The sequence below is a fragment of the Ranitomeya imitator genome, chromosome 7, assembly GCF_032444005.1.
Source record: "Ranitomeya imitator isolate aRanImi1 chromosome 7, aRanImi1.pri, whole genome shotgun sequence".
NCBI lineage: Eukaryota > Metazoa > Chordata > Amphibia > Anura > Dendrobatidae > Ranitomeya > Ranitomeya imitator.
In genome coordinates this window covers 6,092,023-6,112,280 of record NC_091288.1, presented here as the reverse complement: position 1 = coordinate 6,112,280, position 20,258 = coordinate 6,092,023, and the positions used below count along the sequence as shown (strand labels likewise).

The following is a 20,258-nucleotide window of genomic DNA, read 5'->3' as shown; positions in this document are numbered from 1 at the left end:
TCGCCCCTCTGGCTGATTTTCGCCCTTTGCAGGATTTCGGCAGATTGCTCTGGATATAAGAATGACTTGCCGGGCGATATTATAAGCATTTACTGCAGTGACTCTACCAGCGATGACTTTTTCTAACTCCCCATCATTTTATATACATTTATTTACTCGTACAAAATTAAGGGGGTTTGTCTGAAGATTATGGTTTGTGGGGTAAGTCTTTTGGGGGGCTTGTTTCTATAAGGTTACTTGTATACTAAATTGTAAAGGGAAAGGCCCTCCCGTCAGCACTTAACAGGTTAAACAAGTGTCACCCCAGATCTTCCGCCCCAAACAGGATGTTCACATGACCCAGCAGGAGGGTTAAAGAAACACATGGAAATCATCCAGGACTGAAGGGCAACACTGCTAATCTCCGGGTGGTGTCCAGAAAGGGACCATGCTTCAACTGTGGCTGGAGGACAAAGAACCCGGCCTCAGTAAGAGGGCGAGAGCGGACCCCGAAAATAGAGCGAGAGCCGACCCCGAAAATAAGGTGAAAGCCCACCCTGGTAATAGGGCAAGAGCCGACCCCGAAAATAGGGCGAGAGCTGACCACGGAAATAAGGCGAAAGCCCACCCTGGTAATAGGGCGAGAGCCGACCCGAAAATAGGGCAAGAGCTGACCCCGAAAATAGGGCGAGAGCTGACCACGGACATAAGGCGAAATCCCACCCTGGTAATAGGGCGAGAGCCGACCCCGGAAATAAGTCGAAAGCTCACCCTGGTCATAGGGCGAGAGCCAACCCCGAAAATAAGGCGAAAGCCCACCCTTGTAATAGGGCAAGAGACGACCCTGAAAATAGGGCGAGAGACGACCCCGAAAATAAGGCGAAAGCCCACCCTAGTAATAGGGTGAGAGCCGACCCCAAAAATAGGGCAAAAGCCGACCACGGAAATAAGGCAAAAGGTGACCCCGAAAATTAGGCGAAAGCCCACCCTGGTATTAGGGCAAGAGCCGACCCCGAAAATAGGGCGAGAGTTGACCCCGAAAATAAGGCGAAAGCCCACCCTGGTAATAGGGCGAAAGCTGACCCCGGAAATAAGGCGAAAGCCCACCCTGGTAATAGGGCGAAAGCTCACCGAGGAAATAAGGCGAAAGCCGACCACGGAAATAGGGCGAGAGCCGACCCCGAAAATAGGGCGAGAGCCGACCCTGGTAATAGGGCGAGAGCCGACCCCGAAAATAGGGCAAAAGCAGACCAAGGAAAAAGGGCGAGAGCCGACCCCGAAAATAGGGAGAGAGCCGACCCTGAAAATAGGGTGAAAGCCCATCCTGGTAATAGGGCGAGAGCCGACCCTGAAAATAGGGCGAGAGCCAACCCTGAAAATAAGGCGAAAGCCGACCCTGGTAATAGGGCGAGAGCCAACCCTGAAAATAAGGCGAAAGCCGACCCTGGTAATAGGGCGAGAGCCGACCCCGAAAATAGGGCGAGAGCCAACGCCGAAAATAGTGCGAGAGCCGACCCTGAAAATAGGGTGAGAGCCGACCCCGAAAATAGGGCGAGAGCCGACCCAGAAAATAGGGCGAGAGCCGACCCCGAAAATAGGGCGAGAGCCGACCCTGAAAATAAGGCAAAAGCCCTCCCTGGTAATAGGGCGAGAGCCGACCCTGAAAATAGGGCGAGAGCTGACCCTGAAAAAAGGGCGAGAGCCGACCCCGAAAATAGGGCGAGAGCCGACCCTGGTAATAGGGCGAGAGCCGACCCGAAAAATAGAGCGAAAGCAGACCACGAAATTAGGGCGAGAACTGATCCCCCGATAATGGCCACACGCTGGACCTCATCTTCACCCGCCTCTGCTCCCTTACTAACCTCACTAACACACCCCTCCCCCTGTCTGACCACAACCTACTGACATTCTCGTCCCTCTCCTCTCCTAGTGTGCAACCCCCACTCCACAAACTCACTCACCCTCGCCGAAATCTCAAACATCTCAACTTACAATCACTCTCTGAGTCCCTTCTCCCTCTCACAGACATAGCTTCCCTTCATGACACAGATGCTGCTGCCACTTTTTATAACACCACAATAACAACAACACTCGATTCGGCCGCCCCACTCATGCATAGTAAAACTCGTACAATTAACAGGCAGCCCTGGCTGACCAGCCTGACCAAAGAATTGAGACGGGCTTCCAGGATTGCTGAGCGGAGATGGAAGCGATCCCACTCTGCCGACCACTTCACTGCATACAAGCAGTCCCTCGCCAGCTTCAAGTCTGCGCTCACTGCCGCAAAACAAACTTACTTCTCATCCCTCATATCCTCCCTGTCCCACAACCCTAAACAGCTTTTCAACACTTTCAATTCTCTACTCCGTCCCCCCGCACCTCCTCCTTCCCCCCTCATTTCTGCTGATGACTTCGCCTCTTTCTTTAAACAGAAGATCGATACGATCAGAGAAAGCTTTGGCCCACAGCGCCCACTGCCCCTCTTAGCTGCTCAACCCTGCTCCTCCAAAACCAGCTTCTCCACCATGACAGAAGATCAGCTCTCCACCCTCCTGTCAAGATCACACCTCACCACCTGCACGCTTGACCCGCTCCCATCCCACCTCATCCCTAACCTTTCCGCGGTCTTCATCCCAACCCTAACGCACCTCTTCAACCTCTCACTCACAACAGGTGTCTTTCCCTCATCCTTCAAGCATGCCAAGATCACACCCATCCTCAAAAAGCCCTCCCTCGACCCATCCTCTGTGTCTAGCTATCGCCCGATATCTCTTCTCCCTTATGCCTCCAAATTGCTGGAGCAACACGTCCATCTTGAACTGTCCTCCCACTTCTCCTCCTGCTCCCTCTTTGATCGGTTACAATCAGGCTTCCGTTCCCATCACTCAACTGAAACTGCCCTAACTAAAGTCACCAATGACCTACTAACTGCCAGGAGCAAGCGACACTACTCTGTCCTCCTTCTCCTGGACTTGTCTTCTGCCTTTGACACTGTAGACCACTCCCTTTTGCTACAAATCCTCTCATCCCTTGGCATCACAGACTTGGCCCTTTCCTGGATCTCGTCATATCTGACAGACCGAACATTCAGTGTCTCCCTCCCCCACACCACCTCCTCACTTCGCCCCTTGTCAGTCGGTGTTCCTCAAGGCTCTGTTCTAGGACCCCTACTCTTCTCCATCTACACTTTCGGCCTGGGACAGCTCATAGAATCCCACGGTATGCAGTACCATCTCTACGCTGACGACACGCAGATCTACCTCTCCGGACCTGACCTCTCCTCCTTGCTTACCAAAATCCCGCACTGTCTGTCTGCCATTTCAGCCTTCTTTTCTGCTCGCTTTCTACAACTGAACATGGACAAAACAGAATTCATCATCTTTCCCCCATCTCACTCTACCCCTCCACCAGACCTATCCATCAATGTCAATGGCTGCTCACTATCCCCAGTCCCACACGCCCGGTGCCTCGGGGTGATCCTCGACTCTGCCCTCTCTTTCAAGCCACATATCCAAGCCCTTGCCTCCTCCTGTCGTCTCAAACTCAAAAATATTTCCCGGATCCGTGCTTTCCTTGACCGCAACACTGCAAAAACGCTAGTGCATGCCCTTATCATCTCCCGCCTCGACTACTGCAACCTCCTACTCTCTGGACTCCCCTCTAGCACTCTGGCACCACTCCAATCCATCCTACACTCTGCTGCCCGACTAATCCACCTGTCCCCCCGCTATTCCCCAGCCTCTCCCCTGTGTCAAGCCCTTCACTGGCTTCCTATCGCCCAGAGACTCCAGTTCAAAACCCTCACACTGACATACAAAGCCATCCACAACCTGTCTCCTCCATACATCTGTGACATGGTCTCCCGGTACCTACCTACACGCGACCTCCGGTCCTCCCAAGACCTCCTTCTCTACTCCCCTCTCATCTCTTCTTCCCATAACCGCATCCAAGACTTCTCCCGTGCTTCCCCCATACTCTGGAACTCTCTACCCCAACACATCAGACTTGCGCCTACCATAGAAACCTTCAAAAAGAACCTGAAGACTCATCTCTTCCGACAAGCCTACAGCCTGCAGTGATCCTCAACCTACTGAACAGCCGCACAGCCAGCTCTTCCCTCTCCTAGTGTATCCTCACCCACCCCCTGCAGACTGTGAGCCCTCGCGGGCAGGGACCTCCCTCCTTATGTACTCGTGTGCCTTGTTATCTGCTCATGTTTAATGTATTTGTCTATATTTGCCCCGTATTCACATGTAAAGCGCCATGGAATAAATGGCGCTATAAAAATGTATAATAATAATAATAATAATAATAGAGCTAGAGCCAACCCTGGTAATATGGCGAGAGCCGACCCCGAAAATAGGATGAAAGCTGACCATGGAAATAGGGCGAGAACCAAAATCCCCCCCCCCTCCCACACTCCGATAATAAAGCTAGAGCCGACCCTGGTAATAGGGTGAGAGCCGACCCCGAAAATAGGACAAAAGCTGACCATTGAAATAGGGCAAGAGCCGACCCCGAAATTAGGGCAAAAGCAGACCACGGAAATAGGGCAAGAAACAACCCCCCGATAATAGAGCTAGAGCCGACCCTGGTAATAGGGTGAGAGCCAACCCTGAAAATAGGACGAAAGCTGACCATTGAAATAGGGCAAGAACCGACCCCGAAATTAGGGCAAGAACCGACCCCGAAATTAGGGCAAAAGCAGACCACGGAAATAGGGCGAGAGCCGACCCTGAAAATAGGGCAAAAGCAGACCACGGAAACAGGGCGAAAGTAGACCACGGAAATAGAGTGAGAGCCGACCCCGAAAATAGGGCGAAAGCAGACCACGGAAATAGGGCGAGGGCTGACCCCCGATAATAGAACGAGAGCCAACCCCAAAAGTAGGGTGAAAGCAGACCACGGAAATAGGGCGAGAGCCGACCCCGAAAATAGGACGAAAACAGACCATGGGAATAGGGTGAGAGTCTACCTCCCAATAACAGAGCGAGAGCCAACCCCCGACAATAGGGCGAGAGCTGACCCAGACAATAGGGCAAAAGCCAACCCCGATAGATAATAGGGCGTAAGCCGACCCTGAAAATAGGGAGAGAGAGACGACCCCGGTAATAGAGAGAGACGACCCCGGTAATAGAGAGAGACGACCCCGGTAATAGAGAGAGACGACCCCGGTAATAGAGAGAGACGACCCCGGTAATAGAGAGAGACGACCCCGGTAATAGAGAGAGACGACCCCGGTAATAGAGAGAGATGACCCCGGTAATAGAGAGAGACGACCCCGGTAATAGAGAGAGACGACCCCGGTAATAGAGAGAGACGACCCCGGTAATAGAGAGAGACGACCCCAGTAATAGAGAGAGACGACCCCGGTAACAGAGAGAGACGATCCCGGTAACAGAGAGAGATGACCCCAGTAACAGAGAGAGACGACCCCGGTAATAGAGAGAGACGACCCCGGTAATAGAGAGAGACGACCCCCGGTAATAGAGAGAGACGACCCCGGTAATAGAGAGAGACGACCCCAGTAATAGAGAGAGATGACCCCGGTAATAGAGAGAGACAACCCCGGTAATAGAGAGAGACGACCCCGGTAATAGAGAGAGACGACCCCGGTAATAGAGAGAGATGACCCCGGTAATAGAGAGAGACAACCCCGGTAATAGAGAGACGACCACGGTAATAGTAACATATAACATAGTAACATAGTTAGTAAGGCCGAAAAAAGACATTTGTCCATCCAGTTCAGCCTATATTCCATCATAATAAATCCCCAGATCTACGTCCTTCTACAGAACCTAATAATTGTATGATACAATATTGTTCTGCTCCAGGAAGACATCCAGGCCTCTCTTGAACCTCTCGACTGAGTTCGCCATCACCACCTCCTCAGGCAAGCAATTCCAGATTCTCACCGCCCTAACAGTAAAGAATCCTCTTCTATGTTGGTGGAAAAACCTTCTCTCCTCCAGACGCAAAGAATGCCCCCTTGTGCCCGTCACCTTCCTTGGTGTAAACAGATCCTCAGCGAGATATTTGTATTGTCCCCTTATATACTTATACATGGTTATTAGATCGCCCCTCAGTCGTCTTTTTTCTAGACTAAATAATCCTAATTTCGCTAATCTATCTGGGTATTGTAGTTCTCCCATCCCCTTTATTAATTTTGTTGCCCTCCTTTGTACTCTCTCTAGTTCCATTATATCCTTCCTGAGCACCGGTGCCCAAAACTGGACACAGTACTCCATGTGCGGTCTAACTAGGGATTTGTACAGAGGCAGTATAATGCTCTCATCATGTGTATCCAGACCTCTTTTAATGCACCCCATGATCCTGTTTGCCTTGGCAGCTGCTGCCTGGCACTGGCTGCTCCAGGTAAGTTTATCATTAACTAGGATCCCCAAGTCCTTCTCCCTGTCAGATTTACCCAGTGGTTTCCCATTCAGTGTGTAATGGTGATATAGAGAGAGACGACCTTGGTAATAGAGAGAGACGACCCCGGTAATAGGGAGAGACGACCCCGGTAATAGAGACGACCCCGGTAATAGAGAGAGACGACCCCGGTAATAGAGAGAGACGACCCCGGTAATAGAGAGAGACGACCCCGGTAATAGAGAGAGACGACCCCGGTAATAGAGAGAGACGACCCCGGTAATAGAGAGAGACGACCTTGGTAATAGAGAGAGACGACCCCGGTAATAGGGAGAGACGACCCCGGTAATAAAGACGACCCCGGTAATAGAGAGAGACGACCCCGGTAATAGAGAGAGACGACCCCGGTAATAGAGAGAGACGACCCCGGTAATAGAGAGAGACGACCCCGGTAATAGGGAGAGACGACCCCGGTAATAGAGAGAGACGACCCCGGTAATAGGGAGAGACGACCCCGGTAATAGGGAGAGACGACCTCGGTAATAGAGAGAGACGACCCCGGTGATAGAGAGAGAGACGACCCCGGTAATAGAGAGAGACGACCCCGGTAATAGAGAGAGACGACCCCGGTAATAGAGAGAGACGACCCCGGTAATAGACAGAGACGACTCCGGTAACAGAGAGACGACCTCGGTAATAGAGAGAGACGACCCCGGTAATAGAGAGACGACCCCGGTAATAGAGAGAGACGACCCCGGTAATAGGGAGAGACGACTCCGGTAATAGAGAGAGACGACCCCGGTAATAGGGAGAGACGACCCCGGTAATAGAGAGAGACGACCCCGGTAATAGAGAGAGACGACCCCGGTAATAGGGAGAGACGACCCCGGTAATAGAGAGAGACGACCCCGGTAATAGGGAGAGACGACCCCGGTAATAGAGAGAGACGACCCCGGTAATAGGGAGAGACGACCCCGGTAATAGGGAGAGACGACCCCGGTAATAGGGAGAGACGACCCCGGTAATAGAGAGAGACGACCCCGGTAATAGAGAGAGACGACCCCGGTAATAGAGAGAGACGACCCCGGTAATAGGGAGAGACGACCCCGGTAATAGAGAGAGACGACCCCGGTAATAGGGAGAGACGACCCCGGTAATAGAGAGAGACGACCCCGGTAATAGGGAGAGACGACCCCGGTAATAGGGAGAGACGACCTCGGTAATAGAGAGAGACGACCCCGGTGATAGAGAGACGACCCCGGTAATAGAGAGAGACGACCCCGGTAATAGGGAGAGACGACCCCGGTAATAGAGAGAGACGACCCCGGTAATAGAGAGAGACGACCCCGGTAATAGAGAGAGACGACCCCGGTAATAGAGAGAGACGACCCCGGTAATAGAGAGACGACCCCGGTAATAGAGAGACGACCCCGGTAATAGGGAGAGACGACCCCGGTAATAGAGAGAGACGACCCCGGTAATAGAGAGAGACGACCCCGGTAATAGAGAGAGACGACCCCGGTAATAGACAGAGACGACCCCGGTAATAGACAGAGACGACTCCGGTAACAGAGAGACGACCCCGGTAATAGAGAGAGACGACCCCGGTAATAGAGAGAGACGACCCCGGTAATAGAGAGACGACCCCGGTAATAGAGAGACGACCCCGGTAATAGGGAGAGACGACCCCGGTAATAGAGAGAGACGACCCCGGTAATAGAGAGAGACGACCCCGGTAATAGAGAGAGACGACCCCGGTAATAGAGAGAGACGACCCCGGTAATAGACAGAGACGACTCCGGTAACAGAGAGACGACCCCGGTAATAGAGAGAGACGACCCCGGTAATAGAGAGACGACCCCGGTAATAGGGAGAGACGACCCCGGTAATAGAGAGAGACGACCCCGGTAATAGAGAGACGACCCCGGTAATAGAGAGAGACGACCCCGGTAATAGGGAGAGACGACTCCGGTAATAGAGAGAGACGACCCCGGTAATAGGGAGAGACGACCCCGGTAATAGAGAGAGACGACCCCGGTAATAGAGAGAGACGACCCCGGTAATAGAGAGAGACGACCCCGGTAACAGAAGTGGTTTGATGTCATTTGCAGTTTTTCAGCTATATAGGATGCCACTGACATTTCACAGGATGCGACAGAATAATCTTTTTGCAGCTGATTCTGCAAAATCACTTTCTCTGCTGATTTTCTTGCTGCTCTCTGATATACGCAGTCAGGGGGTCACTTACGTTCTCTGATGATTTCATTGTTTGCCCTTTCAGGGGTTCACTTACTTTGTGTGATTTCATTGCTTGCTTTGTCAGGGGTTCACTTACTTTGTGTTATTTTATTGCTTGCCCTTTCAGGGGTTCACTTACTTTGTGTGATTTCATTGTTTGCTTTGTCAGGGGTTCACTTACTTTGTGTGATTTCATTGCTTGCTTGTTCAGGGGTTCACTTACTTTGTGTGTGATTTCATTGCTTGCTTGTTCAGGGGTTCACTTACTTTCTGTGTGATTTAATTGCTTTCGGGTTACTTACATTTTATGTGATTATTATTGCTTGCCCTCTCAGGGGTTGACTTATTTTCTGTTCCATTTTTTTTGCTTGCTCTGTTATATGTAGTTAGGGGGTCACTTACTTTCTATGTGATTTCATTGCTTTCTCTCTCAGGGGGTCACTTACTTTCTGACATGATGGCGGGCACAGCGTTACTTTTCGGTTTCTTCATTTTCTTTATCCCGGTGTTTCCTGAAGTATCTGAAAAGAGAGAGCTATCAGAGGAGGCGCGAGGATGAGGAGTCGGTGATGTCACGTGGTGAAGGATCGCCTGGATCCCGCAGGCTGCCATCAGTCTCACCTGCCTGTCACTCCGGGGCACCCCCAACCTCCCACGGACACTTCAGGTCTCGTCAATCTCCACTAATTCAGCAGCTGTCTAATATTTCACCTCTTTTCCTTCCCTTTGCTGTCAGTTTAGAGGAGCTTTAATTGTGACCTGAATATCTGGAGGTCCCGACAGACACATTCACTGACAGCAGTCGCGGATTATTTCACCGTACCGTGATCACATACAGCGTCACTGTCAGCACTGGGGGGATTACAGATGATGGGGGTTATCCTGCACAATTAGTACTTCACTATGAAGCCTGTATGAATGCAGACAGATGTGGAGGACATGAGGGTCAGGAGGACGTGTGGGGTTAGGAGGACGTGCGGGGTCAGGAGGACGTGCGGGGTCAGGAGGACGTGGGGGGTCAGGAGGACGTGCGGGGTCAGGAGGAAGTGTGGGTAGGGGGTCAGGAGGACGTGTGGGGTCAGGAGGATGTGTGGGGTCAGGAGGAAGTGTGGGTAGGGGGTCAGGAGGACGTGTGGGGGTCAGGAGGATGTGGGAGGGGTCAGGAGGACGTGCGAGGAGGGGGGCCAATAGGACTTGTGGGGTCAGAAGGACATGTGGGGGTCAGGAGGACATGCATGGTCAGAAGAACGTGCGGGGTCAGAAGAACGTGCGGGGTCAGAAGAACGTGCGGGGTCAGAAGGATGTGCGGGGTCAGGAGGACGTGCGGGGTCAGAAGGATGTGCGGGGTCAGGCGGACGTTCGGGGTCAGGAGAACGTGTGGGGTCAGGAGGACGTGTGGGGTCAGGCGGACGTTCGGGGTCAGGAGAACGTGTGGGGTCAGGAGGACGTGTGGGGTCAGGCGGATGTGCAGGGTCAGGAGGACGTGTGGGGTTAGGAGGATGTGGGGGGGGGTCAGGAGGACTGCGGGGTCAGGATGACGTGCGAGGAGGGGGGCCAATAGAACTTGTGGGTCAGAAGGACATGTGGGGGTCAGGAGGACGTGCGGGGTCAGGAGGATGTGCGGGGTCAGGCGGCCGTTCGGGGTCAGGAGGATGTGGGGGGGTCAGGAGGACGTGCGGGGTCAGGAGAACGTGTGGGATCAGGAGGATGTGCGGGGTCAGGCGGACGTTCGGGGTCAGGAGGATGTGGGGGGGTCAGGAGGACGTGCGGGGTCAGGAGAACGTGTGGGATCAGGAGGATGTGCGGGGTCAGGCGGACGTTCGGGGTCAGGAGGATGTGGGGGGGTCAGGAGGACGTGCAGGGTCAGGAGAACGTGTGGGATCAGGAGGATGTGCGGGGTCAGGCGGACGTGTAGGGTCAGGCGGATGTGCGGGGTCGGGAGGACGTGTGGGGTCAGGAGGATGTGCGGGGTCAGGCGGACGTTCGGGGTCAGGAGAACGTGTGGGGTCAGGAGGACATGTGGGGTCAGGCGGATGTGGGGGGGGTCAGGAGGACTGCGGGGTCAGGATGACGTGCGAGGAGGGGGGCCAATAGGACTTGTGGGGTCAGAAGGACATGTGGGGGTCAGGAGGACGTGCGGGGTCAGGAGGATGTGCGGGGTCAGGCGGCCGTTCGGGGTCAGGAGGATGTGGGGGGGTCAGGAGGACGTGCGGGGTCAGGAGAACGTGTGGGATCAGGAGGATGTGCGGGGTCAGGCGGACGTGTAGGGTCAGGCGGATGTGCGGGGTCGGGAGGACGTGTGGGGTCAGGAGGATGTGCGGGGTCAGGCGGACGTTCGGGGTCAGGAGAACGTGCAGGGTCAGGAGGACGTGTGGGGTCAGGAGGATGTGGGGGGGTCAGGAGGACTGCGGGGTCAGGATGACGTGCGAGGAGGGGGGCCAATAGAACTTGTGGGGTCAGAAGGACATGTGGGGGTCAGGAGGACGTGCGGGGTCAGGAGGATGTGCGGGGTCAGGCGGCCGTTCTGGGTCAGGAGGATGTGGGGGGGTCAGGAGGACGTGCGGGGTCAGGAGAACGTGTGGGATCAGGAGGATGTGCGGGGTCAGGAGAACGTGTGGGGTCAGGCGGATGTGCGGGGTCAGGCGCACGTGTAGGGTCAGGCGGACGTTCGGGGTCAGGAGGATGTGGGGGGGTCAGGAGGACGTGCGGGGTCAGGAGAACGTGTGGGATCAGGAGGATGTGTGGGGTCAGGCGGACGTGTAGGGTCAGGCGGATGTGCTGGGTCGGGAGGACGTGCGGGGTCAGGAGGACGTGTGGGGTCAGGCGGATGTGCGGGGTCAGGCGGACGTGTAGGGTCAGGCGGATGTGCGGGGTCGGGAGGACGTGCGGGGTCAGGAGGACGTGTGGGGTCAGGCGGACGTGTAGGGTCAGGCGGATGTGCTGGGTCGGGAGGACGTGTGGGGTCAGGAGGACGTGTGGGGTCAGGCGGACGTTCGGGCTCAGGAGGACGTGTGGGATCAGGAGGACGTGCGGGGTCAGGCGGACGTGCGGGGTCAGGAGAACGTGTGGGGTCAGGAGGACGTGTAGGGTCAGGCGGATGTGCGGGGTCAGGCGGATGTGCGGGGTAAGGAGAACGTGTGGGGTCAGGCGGATGTGCGGGGTCAGGCGGACGTGTAGGGTCAGGCGGATGTGCGGGGTCGGGAGGACGTGCGGGGTCAGGAGGACGTGTGGGGTCAGGCGGACGTGTAGGGTCAGGCGGATGTGCGGGGTCGGGAGGACGTGCGGGGTCAGGTGGATGTGCGGGGTCGGGAGGACGTGCGGGGTCAGGAGGACGTGTGGGGTCAGGCGGATGTGCGGGGTCAGGCGGATGTGCGGGGTCAGGACGGCGCCGCTCACCTTCCACTGTCACATTACAGGTGCAGTCGGCTCTTCCTGCGCAGTTCTCGGCCGCACATCTGTACTGTCCTCCGTCCTCTGGGAACGTCTTCTCAATGGTGAGAGAACACAGCGGCCCTGCAACAAGACAGAGGGGTCAGCAGCCGCCCCTGCGAGCAGTGCCGAGGAAACCCCTCCACATGGGCATAGAGACAGGCTCATACACTGGCCACATCACGCAGGATGATACACGGCTCAGCAGACAGTATCACACAAGATAGGATTAGATACACGGCTCTTACACTGGCAGCATCACGCAGGCTTAGATACATGACTCATACACTTGCATAATCACACAAGCTTAGATACACGGCTCAGCAGACAGTATCACACAGGAGAGGATTAGATACAGGGCTCAGCAGTCAGTATCACAAAGGATAGGATTAGATTCATAGCTCAGCAGACAGTATCACACAGGATAGGATTAGATACACAGCTCAGCAGACAGTATCACCCAGGATAGGATTAGATACAGGGCTCAGCAGACAGTATCACACAGGATAGGATTAGATACACAGCTCAAAAAAATGGGATAAAAAGGTGGATTAACTCCGCGCTGCTTGAAAGATAGAAGTCCAAATGGATATTCAGATGAAAAAGTGGCTTTATTCAATGCGTTTCAGAGTACTATGACTCCATCAGGAAACCACAAAAGTAACCACAAAAGGTTTCCTGAGTCATAAGGCCACTTTTTCATCTAAATATCCATTTGGACTTCTATCTTTCAAGCAGCGCAGAGTTAATCCACCTTTTTATCCCATTTTTTATTTTTTTATTTTTTTTACTCTCGCTGGTCAGGAAGACCGCTGGATCTGCCGCAGCTAATATTTCCATGAGCCGGTGTTTGGGCTCTACCTGGTGAGTAAAATCTGATTAGAGGGATCTCTTAATACCCAGATAAGACCCTATTGCGCTTTTACTTTCCTTCCAGTTTTTTAGATACACAGCTCAGCAGACAGTATCACACAAAATAGGATTAGATCCACAGCTCAGCAGACAGTATCACACACGAGAGGATTAGATACATGGCTCATCAGACAGTATCACACAGGATTAGATACACGGCTCAGCAGACAGTATCAAATAGGATTAGAAGTATCACACAGAATTAAATACACGGCTCAGCAGACAGATCACACAGGATTAGATACACGGCTCATATACTTGCTGCATCACTCAGAATTAGATACACGGCTCAGCAGAAAGTATCACACAGTATTATATACACGGCTCAGCAGATAGTGCCACACAGGATTAGATACATGGCTCAGCAAACAGTATCACACATGATTGGATTAGATACAGTTTTAGCAGATATTATTACAAATCATAAGTTTATCCAGGAAAGAAAGGATAGGTTTGTGGATGATTTCCACGCTTGCTGATCAATGATGAGACGTATAATCCCAGATTGTCAAATGGAGTGTGGTTTATTCTATGCGTTTCAAAGTACAAAAGACTTCTTCATCAGGAAAGACCACAAGTATCTATACTAGCAATCTTTCCTGCTAAGACATTTTTCTACATGCTTTATAGATACTGTTAGGAAAATATGAATTATTTTCCATTGTTCAGGATACAACCAGAGCTGGACTACTCATTGGTTTCTGTAGGACCAAAATCCCCTCCCTTCAGGCAAATGGTCTGTGTGGAATGTAAGTATTTAATGCCTGCCAACTGGCAGAGCTGAATGTGTTTCCCCCCAAAAGATTCCTTAGTCTTATAAGCAAAATACTCACAGTCAAATTCAATAAAACACATTAATCCTAGAAACATGAAAATTAGATTTCCAGGATCTGGGCACTTGGAGTTACGCATGGCAGCGTTTTGCAGCATTTAAGGCCATCAGAAACCCCGGAAATGTATTTCTGCCCACCAGCAAATCACAGACATACTGTGTGTGGACTCTAAAGAACGGTAAAATCGCAGGGGAAAAAAATAATGGCAATATCGTTGGCCTGGGAGATTCCAGGCCAAAGATATGAAAAAACTGAGATATCCACAACTTTCCAAGCTTTGTGCACCTCCAAAAAAACAGCCCACATGTGAGGTCAGCAAAGTGGGAAGCCTTAGCTTTATGGTCAAAGCATAAAACAAGAACGTCCATCTTTGGCATGCATTCAGAGCCAGGAGAGACAGCTGGGCACCATCCTGTGGTACTGGATCATTTCTATGGAATCTCTCCTCCCCTTTATCGACAAGTTATACCTGTGAGTGAGATTTAGTAAGTTTTGTATTTTCATCCCTTTTATTTCATAACTGTTTGTAGATACTTGTATTTTGTCTCTTTTGTAATATTTGTATCTTTTGTAAACACTGCCGATTTTTTATAAATTTGCTAGCCTCATTCTTCTTGCTCTATAAGTGATCCGCCACGTACTCCGCGCAAATTCACATTACCAAACAGGTGTCTGATCCACCTATAAGAGGTCGGTGGTGGCAGCATAGTTTTTGTATTTATGTCGTGTTGGGGACTTTATGGTGACTGGATTGGGGCATATATATGTTCCTATCAGGAAACGGCGGTGTATATATATCCCTTCACATCACGTGCCACAATATTCAACATAACAAAGCAGCTGCACTCTTTTTCTTATCCTTTCTCAATACCCTTTTTGGCCAGCAGGGTAAGGGGGTGACAGAGGGCTGCAAGTTCATGACTAAAAGTGAAGATTTCCTGACAGATACTCATAAAAGGTGAGTGTAACCTTGATTTTATCGCCTGCCATACTCCTGGGATAAGATCCTATGTTGCTCTGATCTCCCCTATAGCTCTGTGAAAATCATAAGTTTAGATATGCCACGCAAACAATATCACACATTATCGTGGATTAGATACAGGAGGTGATATCATATACGAAAGGATTAGATACAGGAGGTGGTATCAAACATGATAAGATTAGATACAGGGGGTGGTATCAAACATAATAGGATTAGATACAGGAGGTGGTATCAGACACAATAAGATTAGATACAGGAGGTGGTATCAGATACGACAGGATTAGATACAGGAAGTGGTATCAAACATGATGGGATTAGATAGAGGAGGTGGTATCAGACACAATAGGATTAGATACAGGAGGTGGTATCAAAAATGATAGGATTAGACACAGGAGGTGGTATCAGATACAATAGGATTACATACAGGAGGTGGTATCAATCATAATAAGATTAGATACAGGATGTGGTATCAGATACAATAGGATTACATACAGGAGGTGGTATCAGATACAATAGGATTCAATACAGGAGGTGGTATCAGATACAATAGGATTCGATACAGGAGGTGGTATCAGATACAATAGGATTTGATACAGGAGGTGGTATCAGATACAATAGGATTCGATACAGGAGGTGGTATCAAACATGATGGGATTAGATAGAGGAGGTGGTATCAGATACAATAGGATTTGATACAGGAGGTGGTATCAGATACAATAGGATTACATACAGGAGGTGGTATCAGATACAATAGGATTCGATACAGGAGGTGGTATCAGATACAATAGGATTACATACAGGAGGTGGTATCAGATACAATAGGATTCGATACAGGAGGTGGTATCAGATACAATAGGATTAGATACATGAGGTGGTATCAAACATGATGGGATTAGATAGAGGAGGTGGTATCAGATACAACAGAATTAGATAAAGGAGGTGGTATCAAAAATGATAGGATTAGACACAGGAGGTGGTATCAATCATGATAAGATTAGATACAGGATGTGGTATCAGATACAATAGGATTACATACAGGAGGTGGTATCAGATACAATAGGATTCGATACAGGAGGTGGTATCAGATACAATAGGATTTGATACAGGAGGTGGTATCAGATACAATAGGATTCGATACAGGAGGTGGTATCAGATACAATAGGATTCGATACAGGAGGTGGTATCAGATACAATAGGATTTGATACAGGAGGTGGTATCAGATACAATAGGATTACATACAGGAGGTGGTATCAGATACAATAGGATTCAATACAGGAGGTGGTATCAGATACAATAAGATTAGATACAGGAGGTGGTATCAGATACGACAGGATTAGATACAGGAAGTGGTATCAAACATGATGGGATTAGATAGAGGAGGTGGTATCAGACACAATAGGATTAGATACAGGAGGTGCTATCAGATACAACAGAATTAGATACAGGAGGTGGTATCAAAAATGATAGGATTAGACACAGGAGGTGATATCAATCATGATAAGATTAGATACAGGATGTGGTATCAGATACAATAGGATTACATACAGGAGGTGGTATCAGATACAATAGGATTACATACAGGAGGTGGTATCAGATACAATAGGATTCGATACAGGAGGTGGTATCAGATACAATAAGATTAGATACAGGAGGTGGTATCAGATACAATAGGATTAGATACATGAGGTGGTATCAAACATGATGGGATTAGATCGAGGAGGTGGTATTACGATTATGGCATTAACTCTCTAACGACATGAACCAAGGAAATGTCTCTGGTCCACAAATCAGAACCTGCTGCAGCTGCGGCATCTGCGCAGTGGTCCGAGCTGTGCCAGGCTTCACCCGGGCAAAGGGCACTGCCGCCTGTGCCTACATACAGGAGGTGGTATCAGATACAATAGGATTAGATACATGAGGTGGTATCAAACATGATGGGATTAGATCGAGGAGGTGGTATCAGACACAATAGGATTAGATACAGGAGGTGGTATCAGATACAATAGGATTAGATACAGGAGGTGGTATCAGATACAATAGGATTAGATACAGGAGGTGGTATCAGATACAATAGGATTAGATACGGGTGGTGGTATCAAACATGATAGGATTAGATACACGGGTCAGTAGCAGAACCTGCTGCAGCTGCGGCATCTGCGCAGTGGTCCGAGCTGTGCCAGGCTTCACCCGGGCAAAGGGCACTGCCGCCTGTGCCTACATACAGGAGGTGGTATCAGATACAATAGGATTAGATACATGAGGTGGTATCAAACATGATGGGATTAGATCGAGGAGGTGGTATCAGACACAATAGGATTAGATACAGGAGGTGGTATCAGATACAATAGGATTAGATACAGGAGGTGGTATCAGATACAATAGGATTAGATACAGGAGGTGGTATCAGATACAATAGGATTAGATACGGGTGGTGGTATCAAACATGATAGGATTAGATACACGGGTCAGTAGCAGAAGTTGGACTTTTTTTGAAGAATTTTCTGGTTTCTGGGTCCGGACTCGTCTGCATTCAGATAGAGGGTCCCCGAAGGAGTTGGGGGTCACAGCCGATGCCGATGGCTGAGTTTACAGCTGGGATGGGAAGAAGTAGACTGGGAGTTGTAGTTCCACAATTACAAACAGCAGGGTATACACCCACATAGCCACACACAGTGATAGCGAGCAGCCCCGGAACCAGTAATCAGCCAGGAACCCGGGACATGAGATAAGGATCAGGTCTCAGACTTTCATGTTGGGCCACAGTCCAGATCTTCCTATCATCTGGTATTTCCTCCACACAGACCTCACCGACCGCAACAGAAATCACTGGGGGGAACGATTATGGCATTAACTCTCTAACGACATGAACCAAGGAAATGTCTCTGGTCCACAAATCAGAACCTGCTGCAGCTGCGGCATCTGCGCAGTGGTCCGAGCTGTGCCAGGCTTCACCCGGGCAAAGGGCACTGCCGCCTGTGCCTACATACACCGGCCAAAGAAAAGCGCCCCCAGCACGAGCTCATGCCCCCTGTACCCTCACAGCTGTGGCCCTGGGAAGTTATGGGGGTGCAGATGCTGTAATGGAGGGGAGGGTGCAAGACCCCAATACCAGGACAGCAGCAGTGAGACTGATAAATACTAATCACAAAACACAGAAGAGACACAATATAGATCACCACCGTATACAGCAGCATGCGACATCATCGATTTACAGTACATGTAGAAACGTATGTGCCCCCAACATCCACCTCCGGGGGCTTCTCTGTTCCTTTATCTATATCCATAGACACAATGTAGTCAGGGGGTAACGTCCTCCTGGAATTAGCAAACCCAGACTCCTCCATCAGACACGGATAGAGAAGTGTGATCCGTCACTGCACAGAACACGTCTCCTCCAGAGTCCAGTGGTGGCGGCTTTACACCACTCCATCCGACGCTCGGCATTGTGCTTGGTGACGTACGGCTGCATGCAGCTGCTTGGCCATCAAGCTCCCGGCAGGTGCAGGGTTTGTGCTGATACCAGTGGAGGTCTGGACTCTGCCATTATGGGGTCAGCAGGGCGGTGATGACATTATTGCTCCTCAGCACTCGGCCCCCCGCTCTAACGTTACGGGGTCTCCACTTTGTGGCTGAGTGTCTGCGGTTCCTTCCACTTCTCAGTAATGTCACTCACAGGTGATGGGGAAGATTCAGGAGGAAGAAATGTCATGAATGGACGTGTTACCCCGATGGCTCCTATTACAGGACCGCGCTGGTATCAGGGAGCTGCGCACCACCGGCCGCTCTGCCACATGGTAGTAATGGCGGCATGGGGGTGAGGGGGGGCGGAGGTTATAATTGGGGCAATAGAGGGGCTGGATGAATAATGAATGGGATTTAAGCCTCCAACAAAACATCTACCATCATCTAAGACAATGTGGGGATGATGCTTTTTCCACCATTACGGAGACCAGATCACAAGGCAAAAGTGAGAACTAAGTAATAGGGGAACAAAACATTCATATTTTGGGTCCACAATGAGGAACCTCCCCAGATCTCAGTCCAACTGAGAACCTGTACTCAATCCTTAAAAAATGGGAGGACAAAGAAGCTCTGAAGAACCAGCGGCCATCAGTCAGGATCTGCCCATGAGCCGATATTCAGCTGCCGGGACAAAGGGCAGAAGTCTGAAGAAAAAGGGGCAGAAGTCTGGAGAATAAGGGGCAGGAATCTGGAGAATAAGGGGCAGAAGTCTGGAGAATAAGGGGCAGAAGTCTGGAGAATAAGGGGCAGGAATCTGGAGAATAAGGGGCAGAAGTCTGGAGAATAAGGGGCAGAAGTCTGGAGAATAAGGGGCAGAAGTCTGGAGAATTAGGGGCAGGAGTATGGAGAATAAGGGGCAGAAGTCTGGAGAATAAGGGGCAGGAGTGTGGAGAATAAGGGGCAGAAGTCTGGAGAATAAGGGGCAGGAGTGTGGAGAATAAGGGGCAGAAGTCTGGAGAATAAGGGGCAGAAGTCTGACGAAAAAGGAGCAGGAGTGTGCAGAATAAGGGGCAGGAGTATGGAGAATAAGGGGCAGAAGTCTGGAGAATAAGGGGCAGAAGTCTGGAGAATAAGGGGCAGAAGTCTGGAGAATAAGGGGCAGAAGTCTGACGAAAAAGGAGCAGGAGTGTGCAGAATAAGGGGCTGGAGTGTGGAGAATAAGGGGCAGAAGTCTGGAGAATAAGGGGCAGGAATGTGGAGAATAAGGGGCAAGAGTCTGGAGAATAAGGGTCAGGAGTCTGGAGAATAAGGGACAGGAGTGTGGAGAATAAGGGGCAGGAGTGTGGAGGATAAGGGGCAGGAGTGTGGAGGATAAGGGGCAGGAGTGTGGAGGATAAGAGGCAGGAGTCTGGAGGATAAGGGGCAGGAGTCTGGAGAATAAGAGGCAGAAGTCTGGAGAATAAGGGGCAGAAGTCAGGAGGATAAGGGGAAGGAGTCTGGAGAATAAGGGGCAGAAGTCTGGAGAATAAGGGGCAGGAGTCTGGAGAATAAGGGGCAGGAGTCTGGAGAATAAGGGGCAGGAGTCTGGAGAATAAGGGGCAGGAGTGTGGAGGAAAAGGGGCAGAAGTCTGGATGATAAGGGGCAGGAGTCTGGAGGATAAGGGGCAGGAGTCTGGAGGATAAGGGGCAGGAGTCTGGAGAATAAGAGGCAGAAGTTTGGAGAATAAGGCGCAGAAGTCTGGAGAATAAGGGGCAGAAGTCTGGAGAATAAGGGGCAGAAGTCTGGAGAATAAGGGGCAGAAGTCTGACGAAAAAGGAGCAGGAGTGTGCAGAATAAGGGGCAGGAGTATGGAGAATAAGGGGCAGAAGTCTGGAGAATAAGGGGCAGAAGTCTGGAGAATAAGGGGCAGAAGTCTGAAGAATAAGGGGCAGAAGTCTGGAGAATAAGGGGCAGAAGTCTGGAGAATAAGGGGCAGAAGTCTGACGAAAAAGGAGCAGGAGTGTGCAGAATAAGGGGCAGGAGTGTGGAGAATAAGGGGCAGAAGTCTGG

At 50.9% G+C, this 20,258-nt stretch overlaps 1 protein-coding gene across 3 annotated transcripts in view; it reads right to left on the bottom strand.

Annotated features, from left to right (window-relative positions):
- Positions 1-20,258, bottom strand: part of MYLK (myosin light chain kinase) — a 208,256-nt gene that overhangs the window by 103,276 nt on the left and 84,722 nt on the right. For all 3 annotated transcript variants that reach the window (XM_069732600.1, XM_069732601.1, XM_069732602.1), the window contains 2 exons: positions 11,986-12,102; positions 9,036-9,110 (listed from right to left, as the gene is read on the bottom strand). In XM_069732600.1, the coding sequence (XP_069588701.1) occupies positions 9,036-9,110; positions 11,986-12,102 (192 nt within the window). The remainder of the gene's footprint in view (positions 1-9,035; positions 9,111-11,985; positions 12,103-20,258) is intronic.